The sequence below is a fragment of the Maniola hyperantus genome, chromosome 28, assembly GCF_902806685.2.
Source record: "Maniola hyperantus chromosome 28, iAphHyp1.2, whole genome shotgun sequence".
Lineage (NCBI taxonomy): Eukaryota > Metazoa > Arthropoda > Insecta > Lepidoptera > Nymphalidae > Maniola > Maniola hyperantus.
In genome coordinates, this window is record NC_048563.1 from 1,931,979 (window position 1) to 1,949,825 (window position 17,847).

Below are 17,847 nucleotides of genomic sequence, written 5' to 3' on the forward strand. Positions count from 1 at the left end.
GATTAGCAATGTTTTTTTTAAATCAACAAAAAAAGTTTACGTCGTGGTCACATAAAAAATTCTGGATTCAACTCCTTAATCCTGATGCTGCAGGGTTACTGGCCCCCTGAGTTATCAAGATTCAGAAAGTGTTCATAGTGAATTCATATTGTAGGTACCAAGCAACGACAACAATCCCGAAAAATCAAAGAGTTCCCGCGGGATTTTAAAAAACGTAAATCCACGCGGACGAAGTCGCAGGAATCAGCTAGTATAACATAAAAATGTATCGGACATCACGCGCACAGCCCCCGCGCTAACCCGGTGCGGGCGAGCGCGGGTGACGTGCGGGTGTGCGGGGCATCCCCCCGCTTCACACCCCGATTGCTATCTCAACTTGTCGCGCACTATAGGGTATTTTGTTTGGATGATAGATTTATCACATTATGCGAATTATATTGCAATTTTAATAAGTTCTACTAATTACTTAGGTACATATGTATCTCAAAGATAACCCCCTTTTTTAAGGAGGGAGGTACGTGTATAAAAGCGGAAATAAAATTAAATACGTCAATACAGGTTGTCAGGTACATTACCTGCAAAACATGAAGTTCCTTCTGGCAGCTAGTTTAGGCCTCTTGCTGAGTAGTTCTTTTATTTCTACACTAGCTGACCCACCTCGGCTTCGCTCGGGTGGAATTTAGAAAATCGAGGTGGGGGTTGTATTTCCAAAAACCTTTAAATACATATTTCTTCATTTGTCACCGAAAACCCAAATACCAATTTTCATGTAAATAACGTGAAAAATGTCAGACTTTCATACAAACTTTCATCCCCTATTTCAACCCCCTTGGTAGTAGAATTAGAGCCTCAGCAGCTCAACCGGTAAAGGAGTGGACTGAAAACCGAAAGATCGACGGTTCAAACCGCGCTCGTTGCACTATTGTCAAATATTAGTCATTTAACATGGCTAATTTCGAAAAATCCTTTCTTAGCGGATGCTTACGTCATAATAGCTATCTACAGGCCAAATTTCAGCCCGATCCGTCCAGTAGTTTGAGCTGTGCGTTGATAGATTTGTCAGTCACCTTTTACTTTTTTATATTTAGATAAATAAATAAATATAGAATAGTAATGAATAAGTAATTAAAAAAAACTTGACTTGTGGGGGATGATTTAAATGGTTAATTATTGTTTTTTTTTACAGAGCCTTATGGCGGCCATGGCTTACCCTCTAGGTAAGTGTGACAGATTTTTTCCCGTCTTTCTTGTGCCCATAATATATTTCTTTCTTACGTTAACCCTTAACTTGGCAAGAGAAAAAAAGTATTGTTTTTGTTATAATTTTGGCATACTTTGCTTTAAATTTACATAAATAAGTAGGGAAAAATAAAATGAAAAATCCAATGCTTGTAGTTTTTTGGAAAATACATGTATCATATATGATACATTGCCAAACTAGATACAAATAAAAAATACGGTTATACAGCACGTGTATACCTCTTAAACCCACATTTTGATGGTTTTCTTTTCGTATATTGTTTGCAGGATCTGGCTTTTTACCTTTATCATTTCGTAGATACTAAACTTTTATTCTTTTTCATATTTTAAGCAATTTGCTCTTACCATATCTAGTGCTGGTCTTATTTTATGATATCTGTATCCATTATCATTATCAACTAAATGAAAATACCTTCTAATTAGTTGATACTTTTAGCGGCATAATGTTTCCTACAATAGAAATCCTCAAATTTTTATTCTTATTCGATCCAATCTGATAATTCCTATCATTAGTTCAATCGCCACATTATCTCAAACTTCTGTAAGGACACATTAACGCATTTATTTGCCTGTATATTGTGTGGAATACATATTTGTGTGTGGAACAATGTGTTCAATAATATGATTAGAAAAAAAATTGAAATGGCCATGACAGGTTTTCGGGGTTATTTGGAAAAAAAGATCCAAGAACCTAGTGAGTGAACTCTTTGTTTTCCTCCGACTTGAATGTTAAAATTTTTAGTTTTCCTTTTCTAACACGAAATTTTCTTTTTAAAAAAACCTGATTTTCTTTTCTAGGCTCTTGTAATTTTTGAAGTGCGCTCTTCAACATTTCTCTCAGAATTATCATCAGAACATGCACTTGTGGTTTGAATTAGTGCAAATATATTACAAATCTTGAAAAAGGATTGCCAGTTTTGCATAAAAAATATAAAATTAGCAAAAAGCTAAGCCATACCATTATTATTAAATAAGAGGTGCTGTCTTTCACCATAAAATTCCACACGTGTATGTTTAAATCTTAGCAAAAATATTTTCCCCAAGTTTGTAATGTATCATATTTGTTACAATGAAATTGAACTCCAGATTACTATTGACTTGGCAACGTATTACATATGATACATCGCAGTTTAATGATCAATAAAAAAGAAACACGGCTCAGTATCTCTAAAAATCTTATCACAAGATAACTATTGATACTTCCTTTAGTCAATGTATACCAATACTCTAAAAAATATGCATAAATATTAAAATAATAAACGAAAATTCACGTGTAGTCGAAACCCAACGTACTTGCGTGACGCCATTTTTGCAATAATTAACCCAAATGAAGCATAAGATTCGGGTTTGTATTTTTATCTTATTCTTAATTAAATTCTGATCATAGTTCAAGTTACGATAAATCACGTTTTGAAGCAACAGCATTTTTTTAAATATGATGTATCACGGGTGTTACGAAGTCAAGAAAAGGGTTAACATAACAAAAAAATAATGAGAAGAAAGTTACTCAAGTAGGCTGAATATACCTACATACAGTACGCGACAGGTCGAGATGGCAATCGGGGAGGAAACGCCCCGCACACCTGCACAGTCCCCGCACTAACGAGCGCGGGTGACGTGCGTATATGCGGGCATGCTCATACCCCCATTGCCATCTCAACCTGTCGCGGACTATACCTACTCATAATATATAACTACCTACCTATCTTCTTCTAAATATAATTAAAAGCGAAATACCACTCACTCACTGACTGACTGACTAATCACGAAATCCTATAACTATAAAGCCTACAAACTTGAAATTTGGAAGGTAGGTTCTTTCTAGAACGTAGGTGTCAGCTGAGAAACGGTTTTGAAAATTCCTCCCCTAAGGACATTTAGGTTACTAGCTTAAATTAATAAAAAACTGTAAAAGCCAATTTGGGAAATTCCCCCCTGAAGGGTGGTAAAATAGGGGGGAAAAGTTTTTATAGAAAAGTTTTAACTATTGTTATTTTTACTTGAAATTTGAAACGTAGGTGCTTTCTAGGGGGTAGGTATCATACTTGAAATTTACCCCCTAAAAAGAACCTACGTTCTTTCTTATCAGAAAGGATCTAACTAAATTCTCCCCCTAAGGGGGTGAAATGGAGGTTGAAATGTTATTTGAAAATCCTATGTTTTTGAAGTTAGAGATATGAAAATTGGCATTTAGGTATTCTGGGTTCCGTGCCTTAAGGTGAGACTGAGTGTGACTGAGTAAGTGAGGCCTTTTGCAGCGGGAAAATTTCAGATCTCATGAGAAACCAGAAATTTTACGCGGATGAAGTCGCGGGCAACTGCTAGTATTTTATATACACGGTGAAATTTTATCGGTTTTACTGCCGTACTCAGAGTAGCTTAATCGTTACTTAAGTTTAGTTAAAACGATACAGAGCTATTTATCTCTCACATAAATCTGTCTCGTTTTTACTTAATCTTAAGTAACGATTAGGGACTCTGAGTACGGCAGTTTGAGCCATAGCTAAGTATCCATTTCGAAATAAAAATAAAAAACCGCCCAAGTGCGAGTCAGACTTGCGCACCGAGGGTTCCGTATTACAGTCGTATTTTTTTTTTGATAAAAGGTATTCGTTTAAAAACTCATCCCATCTTAGGTCACATCATCACTTACCATCAAGTGTATGTCTACAATGAATAAAAAAGTAACGCTTGCTTCAACAGGTTTTGGTGGTCTTTCTCTTGGTGGTTTTACTGGTGCACTTGGTGGTCTTCCTGGTATTTTTGGTGGGTTCGGTTGTGCTACTAAAACTGTTGGTGACGTTACTGGTGGTAGTGGTCTTGGTAAGTTTTACCTAATTTTTAGGGTTCCGCATCTCCAGAGAAAAAAAAACCTATATCTAGGATGACTTCGCTGTCTGTCCGTCTGTCCATCTGTCCAGACTCCTCAAGGGAATCAAAAACCTATAGGGTACCTACTTCTCCTTGACCTACATCTATAGCACAAGTAAAGGGAAAGTTCGAAAACCGTGAATTTGTGGTTGCATCACATCACAGAAAGAGATCGGGGAAGATGGGGAGGAGGTGGGGGGATCGGCGGGGGAGTTGGGGGAGGCAGGTTGCCACCTGCCTCCCTGAAGGTCGAGTAGGTGAGCTGATGATGGACAAAGGACGATTTATAAAAAAAAAGAATAGCGAGCAAACGAACAGGCGGGTCACCTGATGTTAAGTGATTATCGCCAACCATGAACATTTGCGGTACCAGAGAAACCGTCAATGCGTCGCCGGCCTTTCAGGAATTTGTTGGTCCGCCCCTTGAATAACCCCATGTTGTAATCTAATGGGAACACCGCCGATGGGAGTTGATTCCACAGTTTGAATGTGCGTGGGGAAAAGGATTTGGCACTACGGACGGTCGAATTGCACCAGGCACCCAGGTGCTGAGGGTGAAATTGCTTGCGGTGGCGTGCGGTGCGGTTGTAAAAAATGGAGGGTGGAATTCAAACGACACGTGACATATTACCTTTATGTAATGCATTAAGGTTGTTTATAACACATCTCATCTAAATCTTCCTTAAGAAGCCCCTAAATTGACTATATATTCCGGTGTTAAAAACTTGATATTTTATTATTATTTATTTTGCACATACATATACACAGGAAAACAATACAGAAGAAACTTTTTTTTTAATTTATATGCCTATTCACTCTTGACTTGAAGGTACCAAAGTAGGTATACAAAGAGTGCAAGGGCGGCCTTATTGCTTAAGCAATCTCTTACAGGCAACCTTAGCACAGGTTTTAATTATTGTTTTCATCATCCCCCATATAGCACACTAATTTTTTTTTGTATTTAGGTACAATAATTCTTTTTGTCTTTCGTAGGTGGCGACAGTTTGCCAGGAATCAGCAACATTCGTGGAAAACAAAAAAATAAGTACTAAGCTGCCGATTGTTTTATAGTTGTAGTTTTTCATAATAGTTAGTACCTATAACTATGAGAAGTTTATATTGAGTTATTACTGTATATTTTATTTGAATTTTAACAAATTGGCGCTGATTCTGTTCTTTCTCTTAAGTCTAAAATAAAAGAGACAAGTATCTGCATCTGTTTCTTTTTAATATTGCTAAAATAGGACAGAACATGAATAAGACTCTAAATTTTAGTGCACGCTAGGTACTTTAAACAATAGGCTCGCGACTGGCAGCTAAAGTCACAAGGTTTGATAGTTTTAAATTAAATTTAAACCTGTCAAACTGGTTTTGTCCTTTTCGTATTACATTAGGTAGTAAGAAATGACATGGAATTTATTTTGTTTTATCTGATTAAATTATGTTTAAAATTTTCATTTCGTCATGTAATGAAACCAGAATAATTTTAATATCATAGAATTCACTAAAAAGTCACAAGGTTTGATAGTTTTAAATTAAATTTAAACCTGTCAAACTGGTTCTGTCCTTTTCGTATTACATTAGTAAGAAATGACATGGAATTTATTTTGTTTTATCTGATTAAATTATGTTTAAAATTTTCATTTTGTCATGTAATGAAACCAGAATAATTTTAATATCATAGAATTCACTAAAAAATTTGCATACTAGTAGAATGTGTTAGGTGACACAATTAATGTAAGAACTACTTTGTACCCATATTCCAGCGAATAAACCTTAAATAAAAACCAAGTAGCCTTAAATAAAAATTTATTTAAGGCTACTTGTCTTATGCTTGAAATATAAATTATTCCCCCCGCGACGTAAACGCGACGCGTGCGCCAACTGACCCCCTTGATAAAGGACCCCGGATGGGTTCGAAACTAGTCGGGCTAACATCGGCTGGATACGTGAGGATAGCCGTAGAAATATACTAGTATATAATGGAAATCACTCACGATAGTTTAAACGCTAAAATATAAATATGCATAATATTATATTATGTAAAATATAAATAAATATAATATATAAAATACTCAATAGTAATGATAGGTAATACTGCTTCACTCTGATTATCATATTATGTAAATTATATTGCAGTTTTAATAAGTTCTACTAATTACTTAGGTACTTATGTATCTCAAAGATAACCCCCTTTTTTAATGAGGTAGGTATAAAAGCGGAAATAAAATTGAATACGTCAATACAGTTACATTAACTGCAAAACATGAAGTTCCTTCTGGCAGCTTGTTTAGCGCTCTTAGTGAGTAGTTCTTTTATTTCTACACTACATTTAGGTTTTTTAAGATCCCATATAGCCTATGTCACTCAGGAATAATGTAGCTTTCTACTGGTGAAAGAATTTTTAAAATCGGTTCAGTAGTTCCAAAGATTACCCCCTACAAACAAACTTAACGACATTACCTCTTTATATAATAGTATAGATTGGCACCGATTCCGTTGTCTTTCTCTAAACTAAATTTAGAGTATCTGCGTCTTTTTCTTTTTAGTACTAGTGGCCAAGTGCGAGTCAGACTCGCGCACCAAGGGTCGAGGGTTCCGTACTACAGTCGTATTTTTTCGTCATTTTGTACGGTAAATCAAAAATTATTTAGCATCAAAATAAATAAAGATATGTTTTAATCAATAAGTAATTTTAAAAAAACTTGACTTGTGGGGGATGATTTAAATGTTTAATTTTATTGTTTTTTTTTTACAGAGCCTTATGGCGGCCATGGCTTACCCTCTAGGTAAGTGTGACAATTTTCTTTTTACAGAGCCTTATGGCGGCCATGGCTTACCCTCTAGGTAAGTGTGACAATTTTCTTTTTACAGAGCCTTATGGCGGCCATGGCTTACCCTCTAGGTAAGTGTGACAATTTTTTTTTACAGAGCCTTATGGCGGCCATGGCTTACCCTCGAGGTAAGTGTGACAATTTTTTTTTACAGAGCCTTACGGCGGCCATGGCTTACCTTCGAGGTAAGTGTGACATTTTTTTTACAGAGCCTTACGGCGGCCATGGCTTACCCTCTAGGTAAGTGTGACAATTTTTTTTACAGAGCCTTATGGCGGCCATGGCTTACCTTCGAGGTAAGTGTGACAATTTTTTTTTACAGAGCCTTATGGCGGCCATGGCTTACCTTCGAGGTAACTATGACAAATTTTTTCCCGTCTTTCTTGTGCCCATATTTCTTTCTTACGTTAACATAACAAATAAATGAAGAGAAGAAAGTTACTCAAGTAGGCTGAACTCTATGTACCTACATATAGTCCACGACAGGCTGAGATGGCAATCGGGGAGGGAACGCCCCGCACACCCCCTGCGCTAACCCGGTATGGTCGAGCGCGGGTGACGTGCGGGTATGCGGGTATGCTCATACCCCGACTGCCATCTCAACCTGTCGCGGACTATACCTACTCATATTATATAACTACCTACCTATAATTTAAATATACGGTAAAATTTTATTGGTTTGGCCGTAGCCATTTCAGAGGGTTCCGTATTACAGTCGTATTTTTTTTTTTTTATAAAAGGGATGCGTTTAAAAATTCATCCCATCTTAGGTCACATTATCACTTTCCATCAAGTGTGTGTCTATAATGAATAAAAAAGTAACGCCTGCTTCTGTTCAACAGGTCTTGGTCTTCCTCTTGGTGCTGTTACTGGTACAATTGGTGGTGTTACTGGTAATCTTGGTGGTGTTACTGGTAATCTTGGTGGAGTCGGTGGTGCTACTAACATTATTGGTGGCGTTGCTGGTGGTCGTGGTAAGTTTTTCCTCATTTAGGGTTCCGCATCTCCAGAGGAAAAAGGAACCCTTATAGGATCACTTTGCTGCCTTTTCTTAATGCTGGGAAATTCATTTACGCCACTGGGAGCCAGCCAGCTACCCAACCAGCTAGCTAATGGGAGTCGCCGGCCGAGAGGCGGCCGGAATACCCACTAAAACCCAGCGGCACTCCTGCGCGTCGCCTGGCGACTGGGACACGGGAACGCCGAAGCAAACCACCGCGACCCAGCCAGCGACGTCCGCTTAGGCGGACCCTCCACCGGGGACCCCGCTCACGAGGTCCCCTCACCGCACCGACTAAGTGCGTGCGCCTCCCGACCCGGGGACCCAACGAGCGACAACTGCACACTCCGCGCACGTCGCCCGCGTCCCATCCTCCGCCTCGTCCGCTGTGCCCTCTGCTAGTCAGAGGGACACGCGGAGAAACCCCCTGCCAGGTCATTAGCCATAGCCAACAATATCCCCGAAGAGAGATTATTAGCCATGTTACCAGGGTGCACCGGCCCGAATACTACTTTTCCCCTCGGATGCCCGATGCATCTATGAGGGACCAGCAGCACCCAGCCACACTGGGAGGTTACCTGGCTGGCACCCCATCACTTTGCCGCCTATCCGTCTGTCTGTCAAGAACCTTCAAGGAACCAAAACCTATAGGGTAGGTACTACTTCCCGTTGACCTAGAATCATGAAAGATTTTTTTTGGGTAGGTTTGTGGTTGCATCACAAAACAAGAGATCGGGGGGGGGGGGGGGGGGGGGGAGCTGATGATGGACAGAGAACGATAAAAAAAATAAGAATAGAGAGCAAACGAGCAGGCGGGTCACCTGATGTTAAGTGATTACCGCCGCCGCCCATTTGCAGTACCAGAGGAACCGTCAATGCGTTGCTGACCTTTCTGGAATTTGTTGGTCCGCCCCTTGAATAACCCCATGTTGTAATCTAGTGGGAACACCGGTAAAGGGAGTTGATTCCACATTTGCGTGGAAAAAAGGATCTGGCACAACGGGCGGTCGAGGTGCACCTTGAAATTGCTTACGGTGACGTGCGGTGCGATTGTAGAAAAAGGAAGGTGGAAACCAAACGATCATGTGTCATATTCAACCTATATGCAATTGCAATGCATTAAGGTTGTGTATGACACATCTCACCCCAATCTATATATATAAAAGGGAAAGGTGACTGACTGACTGACTGACTGATCTATCAACGCACAGCTCAAACTACTGGACGGATCGGGCTGAAATTTGGCATGCAGATAGCTATTATGACGTAGGCATCCGCTAAGAAAGGATTTTTGAAAATTCAACTCCTAAGGGGGTGAAATAGGGTTTTGAAATTTTGTAGTCCACGCGGACGAAGTCGCGAGCATAAGCTAGTCGTCCTATAAAGAAGCCCCTAAATTGACTTTGAATTCCGGTGTTAAAAACTTGATCATTTTTTATTATTATTTACTTTATTTAAAACTAGCTTATGCCCGCGACTTCGTCCGCGTGGACTACACAAATTTCAAACCCATATTTTACCCCCTTAGGGGTTGAATTTTCAAAAATCCTTTCTTAGCGGATGCCTACGTCATAATAGCTATCTGCATGCCAAATTTCAGCCCGATCCGTCCAGTGGTTTGAGCTGTGCGTTGATAGATCAGTCAGTAAGTCAGTCAGTCAGTCACCTTTTCCTTTTATAGTTTAAGTTATAAGTTTTTCCTTTTATATATTTAGATATTTATTGCACATACACCATTACACATAGAGGATGTAACCAGAACGCTAGCAAAAACTTAGCGCTATTGTTATACTACCTAAACACAATCCAATACCAATAACCATTTGCCTCATTTTGTAGTTTTAGTGATTTAGTACTTTTCAAACCCGCAATGTATAGCGTGCAAAACTCGGGTCAATGCCTTACCTACGACGCAGCATTGACTCCGAGTGGCCTACTTACGCAACGTTCGTTGACCTCTAGCGTCAATCAGATGTTTTACTTGCAATATATTGTGAAATTTTACAAAATATAGGATTTTTGTAAATATTTTTTATTTGTGGTATCATAATATTATTACTTTTATTATTAATAAAAAATAAAAAATAAAATCTTTTTTATTCGAATAAACTTTTACAAGTACTTTCGAATAGTCGGATGCATCTACCACTGGTTCGGAATGCCTTTCCTACCGAGAAGAACCAGCAAGAAACTCGGCGGTTGCTCTTATCAAATATTTGATATAGGTACAAGATTATGCCATGTATAAAATAGTATTTGCCAGTCTTGTGCGTTGCTGGAACGAGCTGCAGGTCAAATCCACGCTCTTTTATCATTTAGATAATCTTCAATTGTGTAATATACTTTTTTCAGGAGCATATTTTTTATAGATTTTTTAAACTTGTGCAAAGGTAAGTCCAAAATAGTTTGCGGGATTTTATTATAAAAGTTAATACCCATATAATCATCAGTAGGTAGGTACTATTACCGGTCTTCGTTTTTGCCAGCGTTCTCGTTACACCCTATATATATATATATTTTTAAAGAATATTAGCCATATTAAATGACTAATATTCCCCTTTCCTCTCCAATTAAGCGTCAGGCTTGTGCTAGGAGTAGGTACGACAATAGTGCAACGGGCGGGGTTTGAACCGTCGACCTTTCGGTTTTCAGTCCACTCCTATACCGGTTGAGCTATTGAGGCTCATATATTATTTTCACCATCCCCCTGGAGCGCACCAAGTTTTTTTTTGTATTTACTATTTTCTTTCTTTCGCAGGGGGCGGCGGTTCGCCAGGAGTCCGCAGCATTCGTGGAAAATAAAAATTGTTTTTTACCTACAAAGTTTTTTACTATAAATCATAAAAACAAAACTTGTGAAAATACAGATACTTATCCCATTCCTGAAATAAAAACTATTTTGTCATAAACAATATTATTTATTTCACCTTCACCGGACATCCAGTGCAAAGGAGTCATTTGTAGGGTTCCGTACCTCAAAAGGAAAAACGGATCACTTTGTTGTCTGTCTGTCTATCTGTCCGTTGGTCTGTCAAGAAACCTACAGGGTCATAGAGATAGTATACATAGAGGCAGTGGCGTGCACAGGAGTTCAAGCCAGGGTATGCATTTAGGTATAAACTTATTTTACGGCAGGTTATAATGAAAAATAAGCATTGATTTATTACAATGAGGGTAAGCAGTGCGTTTATGCCTCTATGAGCTGCACGCCACTGCAAGGGTACTTCCCGTTGACCTAGAATCATGAAATTTGGCAGGTAGGTAGGTCTTATAGCAGACATGAGGGGGAAAATTTTAAAACCGTGAATTTGTGGTTAAATCACAAGAAAAAAATTAAAATGTGTTCATGAACGAATATTGCTATTTTCAACTTTCAAAGTAAGATTATTATACCAAGTGGGGTATCATATAAAAGGGTTTTACCTGTACATTTTACCCAAATTGCCATGCCGGGAATCGACCCTGAGACTTCCCGCTTACGAGACTGGTGGAGGTCCTAGGATAGACAAGTCTGCGTGGAGTTTCGATCAGATTTCGTTCTGGGCCACATTCTAATGTGACCTAGTGCGACCGTGCCCTAATACCAAACTGCGTACCTACACCACCTACACGGTCCCCTACGGGTCCTTCGCTGTCCAATGTCAACCGACTTCGTTCTGTTTTAACATCTCTCCACTGTTTTAACAATAATGAATACAGTCCAATAACCAAAACCAGGTCACAGGACGTCGTTCTTAACCACATTCCAGTGTGACCTAGTGCAACCGTGCCCTAATAACAAACTGCGTACCTACATGGTTCACCATGGGTCTTTCCACTGTCCAATAACCAAACCTGGACACCTAGCCCCCAAATTGTGTAAGAAAAACGTATTCATCGTTATCGTAATCGTCAACAAATTCTGTCCTTTGATTGGCTGTGATAAAATGTAAACAGCGAATCAACCAATCAAAGGGCAGAATTTTTTGACGGTTACGATAACGATGAATACGTTTTTCTTACACAATCGGGGGGGGGGGACTTCGTTCTGAGCCACATTCCAGTGTGACTTAGTGCGACCGTGCTCTAATAACAAATTGCATACCTACATGGTCCCCTACGGGTCCTTCACTGTCCAATAACCAAACCAGGTCAACCCTTCGTTCTGAGCCACATTCCAGTGTGACCTAGTGCGACCGTGCCCTAATAACAAACTACGTACCTACACGGTCCCCCACGGGTTCTCCACTGTTTAAACAGTAGGTAATGAATACAGTCCAATAACCAAACCAGCTAGGTGATTCTCTAACTCAGTGTCTAACACTAAATCATAGCCACCGAGGTTGGTTGGTTCTACATTGCTGCTTCGCTGGGTGATATTAAAATATTTTTTCGTAGAAAACCTTCTACAGATTAAAAAACCGGCCAAGTGCAAGTCAGGCTCGCGCAATGAGCATTTTACACGATAATTCAAAAACTATGATGCATAAAAATAAATAAAAATCTGTTTTAGAATATATAGTTAAAGACCTTTCATATAATACCCCACTTGATATAGTTATCTCACTGCGAAAGTTGAAAATACTAATTATTAGTTCACGGCCACAATTTAATTTTTTTTGTGTGATCTAACCCTAAATTCACGTTTTTCAGATTTTTCCCCAAATGTCAGCTATAAGATCTACTGCCTGCCAAATTTCATGATTCTAGGTCAACGGGAAGTACCCTGTAGGTTTCTTGACAGACAGACAGACAGACAACAAAGTGATCCTATAAAGGTTCCGTTTTTCCTTTTGAGGTACGGAACCCTAAAAATGAGCTCGGTGGCTATCACTCAGTGTTAGAAACTGAGTTAGCGAATCACCCTGGTCAACCAGGGACTTCGTTCTGGGCCACATTCCAGCGTGACCTAGTGCGACCGTGTCCTAATAACAAACTACGTAGACGGTCCTCAACTGTTTAATGTTGAAACAGTAATGTTTAAACAGATTGTTTCAAACTATTGTTATTGTACACTATAAATATGAAAATTGAATAAAAAACCATCATTACTGTACCACAGACGCCAACAACATGAAGTTCCTACTGACAGCTTGTTTAGCACTCTTGGTGAGAAATAATCTTTCTTTCTTTAACAGAAAATCTTTTTTTTAAAGAATATTAGCCACGTTAAATGACTAATATTCCCCTTTCCTCTCCAACTAAGCGTCAGGCTTGTGCTAGGAGCAGGTACGACAATAGTGCAACGGGCGGGGTTTGAACCGTCGACCTTTCGGTTTTCAGTCCACTCCTATACCGGTTGAGCTATTGCGGATTTTTGAAAATTCAAAAATTGGGGGGGGGGGGGGGAAATTTGTGTTGTCCACGCGAACGAAGTCGCGGGGATAAGCTAGTTAATAATATGAATGTTCCTTTTTCAGAGCCTTACGGCGACAGAGGCATACCCGCAACGTAAGTCACTTCACATAATTATTATACCTACATGGTGATATTAAATGTTCCAGAAGTATAGGGATGGTCTTCAATAATAGTCAGTTTCCAGTTTCACTTCACTGTATTTTTAAGCATAACTTGCGCCTTAGACTTAATTCTCACAATTGACCGCCATTTTTATTAAACCTACGCTTTTTATACTAATTTTACAGGACAGCAAAACTGATATATTTTAAAGGTTGGTACTATTTAACTTCCGGTATTTTACAAATTGCAAAGTGATTGAACTAAATGACACTTCCTGTGACGTCACAAATCATTAACGTAACAATTAAACCAGTTAGATGTTAAACATGACACAAAATATGTTGATTCAAATAGTTAACAATTAAATATGACTCATAGTCCATTCCCGCCAGATATAAATAACAATCAATCCATTGTATAAGTCTGGAACTGGATGCCTCATGATGATGGCAGCCATGGGAGATGTGGTTTTTGACATATAATATTAATAGTTTTAAAGCCGTGGCTAAGTAGTACTATCGACTATACAACTTCTCATGAGACGTACATAAGTCAAACTTAAGTACGAAAATACATCCAAAGTGCGGTCGGCCACAGTTTCAAAAAAACCGGCCAAGTGCGTGGCGGGCCACGCGCAGTGTATGGTTCCGTAGTCACAATCCTCGAAAAACAGTGGCCCTACCGCGGTTGTGGCTGAATTTGTGCGATTCTTGTTGCAACAATGCATTGTGGCCAATAGTGAGCGAGCATTAACCAATCAGAGATGATTGCGATCGTGACATTGTAGCTGTCAAACAACCGCGGTAGGGCCACTGATTGGTTAATGCTCGCGCACTATTGGCCACAATGCATTGTTGCAACAAGAATCGCACAAATTCAGCCAATCAGAACAATTGAGATTGTAATAATGATTGATGCAGGTTTTAGACAATCGCCCTACTGTTGTAACTCCACTTAGCCATGATAGTTTTCCTTCAAAATTGATCATAATATATACTACTGCTGTGAATTTTTTCACGTTCCTATATACTACCATTTGGCTGATAGAGGGGGGGGGGACACTAGACTCTAATAAAAATTAGCACTTTAAAACACAAACACACCCACAGTAGTTTTAAAAGACCTAGTCAACGATACCCTACACTAAGGGGTAGACGAGAAAAAAAAAATTCATCCCCACTTTACATGTAGGGGAGCTACCCTAAAAAAAAATTTATCAAAATTTTATTTCACCACTTTGTCGGCGTGATTAATATTTATAGCCACGCCAAATTACATATTTCTAGCACTAATAGTCTCTGAGATTAACCGAGGACGGACGGACGGACAGACAGACGGACATGGGGAAACTATAAGGGTTCCTTGTTTACTACGGAACCCTAAAAAGTAGACCAATAGTCAATATACCTAATGAAGAATTTTAAATATTCTGGGATAATTTTCAAACCTCTAGGATATTTTTTTTCAGCAATAGATGGCGCGCTTGGAGGCTTACCATCGACTGCCACTAATGCTGCTAGTTTACCTGGTGCTACTGTAGCCAACAGTTTACCCGGTGTCACTGGAACCAACGGTTTACCCGGTGTCACTGCACCCAACGGTTCACCCGCTGTCACTGGAGCCAACAGTTTACCCGGTGCTGCTGGTGGAGTCAACAACGGTTCACCCAGTGGTTCACCCGGTGCTCCTGGAGTCAACAACGGATCACCCGGCGGTTCACCCGGTGCGCCTGGAGTCAACAACGGTTCACCCAGTGGTTCACCCGGTGCTCCTGGAGTCAACAACGGTTCACCCAGTGGTTCACCCGGTGCTCCTGGAGTCAACAACGGTTCACCCGGTGCTCCTGGAGTCAACAACGGTTCACCCAGTGGTTCACCCGGTGCTCCTGGAGTCAACAACGGTTCACCCAGTGGTTCACCCGGTGCTCCTGGAGTCAACAATGGTTCACCCAGCGGTTCACCCGGTGCTCCTGGAGTCAACAACGGTTCACCCAGTGGTTCACCCGGTGCTCCTGGAGTCAACAGTGGTTCACCCGGTTTACCCGGTGCTGTACCCAATAATTTGGCCAACACTGTAAATGATGTCACTGGTGGGCTAGTCACAGCTGCTGCTAAGCTCGTTACTAATACAATTGGTGCTGGTGTTGGTGTCGCTGGTGCTACGCTCGGCACAGCTGCTAACACCCTCAGTGACATTGCCAGCGTCTTCAGTGGAAGGAACCGCGGCGTGGGTGGTGCTCCTCAAGCCAACGGGTTCCCTTCTTTTGGAAATCTATTCGGTAAGAAATTTATTTAAATTTTTAATGGACTTCGTATTTTTAGGGTTTCGTAGCCGAATGGCATAAAACGGAACCCTTATAGATTCGTCATGTCTTTCTGTCTGTATGTCTGGATGTATGTCACAGCCACTTTTTTCCGATACTACAACAGCTATACTGTTGAAACTTGGTAGGTAGATGTATTCTGTGAACCGCATTAAGATTTTTACACAAAAATAGAAAAAAAAACAATAAATTTTGGGGTTCCCCATACTTAAAAATGAAACTCAAAAATTTTTTTCATCAAACACATACGTGTGGGGTATCTATGGATAGTCTTCAAAAATGATATTGAAGTTTCTCATATCATTTTTTTCTAAACTGAATAGTTTGCGCGAGAGACACTTCTGAAGTGCTAAAATGTGTGTGCTAGCTTATGCTTGCGACTTCGTCCGCGTAGACTACATAAATTTCAAACCACTATTTCACCCCCTTGGGGCTTGAATTTTCAAAAATCCTTTATTAGCGGATGCCTACGTCATAATAGCTATCTGCATGCCGAATTTCAGCCTAATCCATCTAGTAGTTTAAACTGTGCGTTGATAGATCAGTCAGTCAGTCTATCAGTCACCTTTTTTTTTTTTTAAAGAATATTAGCCATGTTAAATGACTAATATTCCCCTTTCCTCTCCAACTAAGCGTCAGGTTTGTGCTAGGAGTAGGTACGACAATAGTGCAACGGGCGGGGTTTGAACCGGCGACCTTTCGGTTTTCAGTCCACTCCTTTACCGGTTGAGCTAATGAGGCTCCTTTTACTTTATATATTTAGATTAATTATTATTTTTGATACATTGCATTTATTTTTCTTTTCTTTTTTGTTCACAGGAGGCGGTTCTGAAAGACGCGGATTATTCTGGAAATGAAAATAAAGTCATTTATTTATTTCTACAAAAGGAAAAATAAACTTCTTATAAATTTTAAATAAAATGTTTACAATGAAAAGCAGTTTTAATAGTCATTATAAACAATATCTGTCCCGGCTGTACTCACGCGCTTAGTCGACGTTAGCCCGACTAGTTTCGAACCCATCAGGGGTCCTTTTTCAAGGGAGTCAGTTCGTGCACGCGCCGCGGTTGTGACTGCCCGTGTAGAGCCCGTTGTGAGGGTGACAACTGCCGATCGTCTCCCGACAGTTCTTGCTGATCTTCATCGCTGGAACCGTCACCGAAATCCAGGCAAGCGGAGCTAATGGTGTCCCGTCCCACGACTGATGCCCTTGTCTATAATGAAAATCACTCACGGTACTCTAAACGCTAAAACAGTTTTAGTCAGTTTACAGCCAGCATAAAGAAATACGAGCATGAAAAGTGCGAAAAATATTTTTGAAATAGGCAACCTGCATGCCTAAGAGTTCTCCATAATGTTCTCATAGGTGTGTAAAGTCTGCCAAACCGCACTGGGCCAGCGTGGTAGACTATAGCCTTAACCTTTCTCATTCTAAGTGAAGACCCGTACTTAGTGTTGGCTCTCAATGGATTGCTCATGCTGATAATACGGACGAATTCGCGGGCAACTGCTAGTATAATTATACCTACTGGCATATTCCCGCGACTTCGTCCGCGTGGACTACACAAATTTCAAACCCCTATTTTACCCCCTTAGGGGATGTATTTTCAAAAATCCTTTCGTAGCAAATGTCTACGTCATAATAGCTATCTGCCTGCCAATTTTCAGCCCGATCCGTCCAGTAGTTTGAGCTGTGCGTTGATAGATCAGTCAGTCAGTCTGAGGTCAGTCATTCCTGACATTAAGATTAAGATGCGCTGTCACAACACCACGCTAAGTTTGTTGATAATAAAAGTCAATGTCAATTCGATTACTATACAATAAGACCGCTTTTGATCATCCCGAGGGTGCAATAATATAACACCCTATAATGAGGGGTTCGCCACGTGCGACCTAGAGGGCGCTAATAGGGTGTAAATCGAATTATAACACCCTAAATTTACACCCTCAAATTATTTACACGTGCCACACTAAGAAGTAGTTTGCTTTGTTTTATTTCTTACCAGATGGCGCTCGCGACTTCATCCGCGTGGATTTAGGTTTTTAAGAATCCCGTGGGAACTGTTTGATTTTCCGGGATAAAAAGTAGCCTATGTCCTTCCCCGGAATGCAAGCTATCT

General features: G+C 40.0%; 1 protein-coding gene across 1 annotated transcript; it reads left to right on the forward strand.

The window, feature by feature from the left end:
* Window positions 1-1,051: 1,051 nt before the first annotated feature.
* On the forward strand, window positions 1,052-15,699 carry LOC138404374 (pro-resilin-like). Its single transcript, XM_069508100.1, has 6 exons — window positions 1,052-1,217; window positions 3,964-4,083; window positions 5,125-5,176; window positions 6,892-6,920; window positions 7,808-7,939; window positions 14,873-15,699. Exons 1-6 carry the CDS (start codon window positions 1,160-1,162, stop codon window positions 15,697-15,699), a joined length of 1,218 nt encoding a protein of 405 aa, XP_069364201.1. The 5' UTR covers window positions 1,052-1,159.
* The last annotated feature ends 2,148 nt before the right edge of the window (window positions 15,700-17,847 follow it).

What these genes read in the sequence shown, in the direction of transcription:
- LOC138404374 (XM_069508100.1), top strand. Translation starts at nt 1,160, where the DNA reads ATGGTTAATTATTGTTTTTTTTTACAGAGCCTTATGGCGGCCATGGCT. An exon ending in TACTGGTGGTAGTGGTCTTG is followed by an intron (nt 4,084 to 5,124) that starts GTAAGTTTTACC and finishes TGTCTTTCGTAG; the next exon opens with GTGGCGACAGTTTGCCAGGA. An exon ending in CGTGGAAAACAAAAAAATAA is followed by an intron (nt 5,177 to 6,891) that starts GTACTAAGCTGC and finishes TTTTTTACAGAG; the next exon opens with CCTTATGGCGGCCATGGCTT.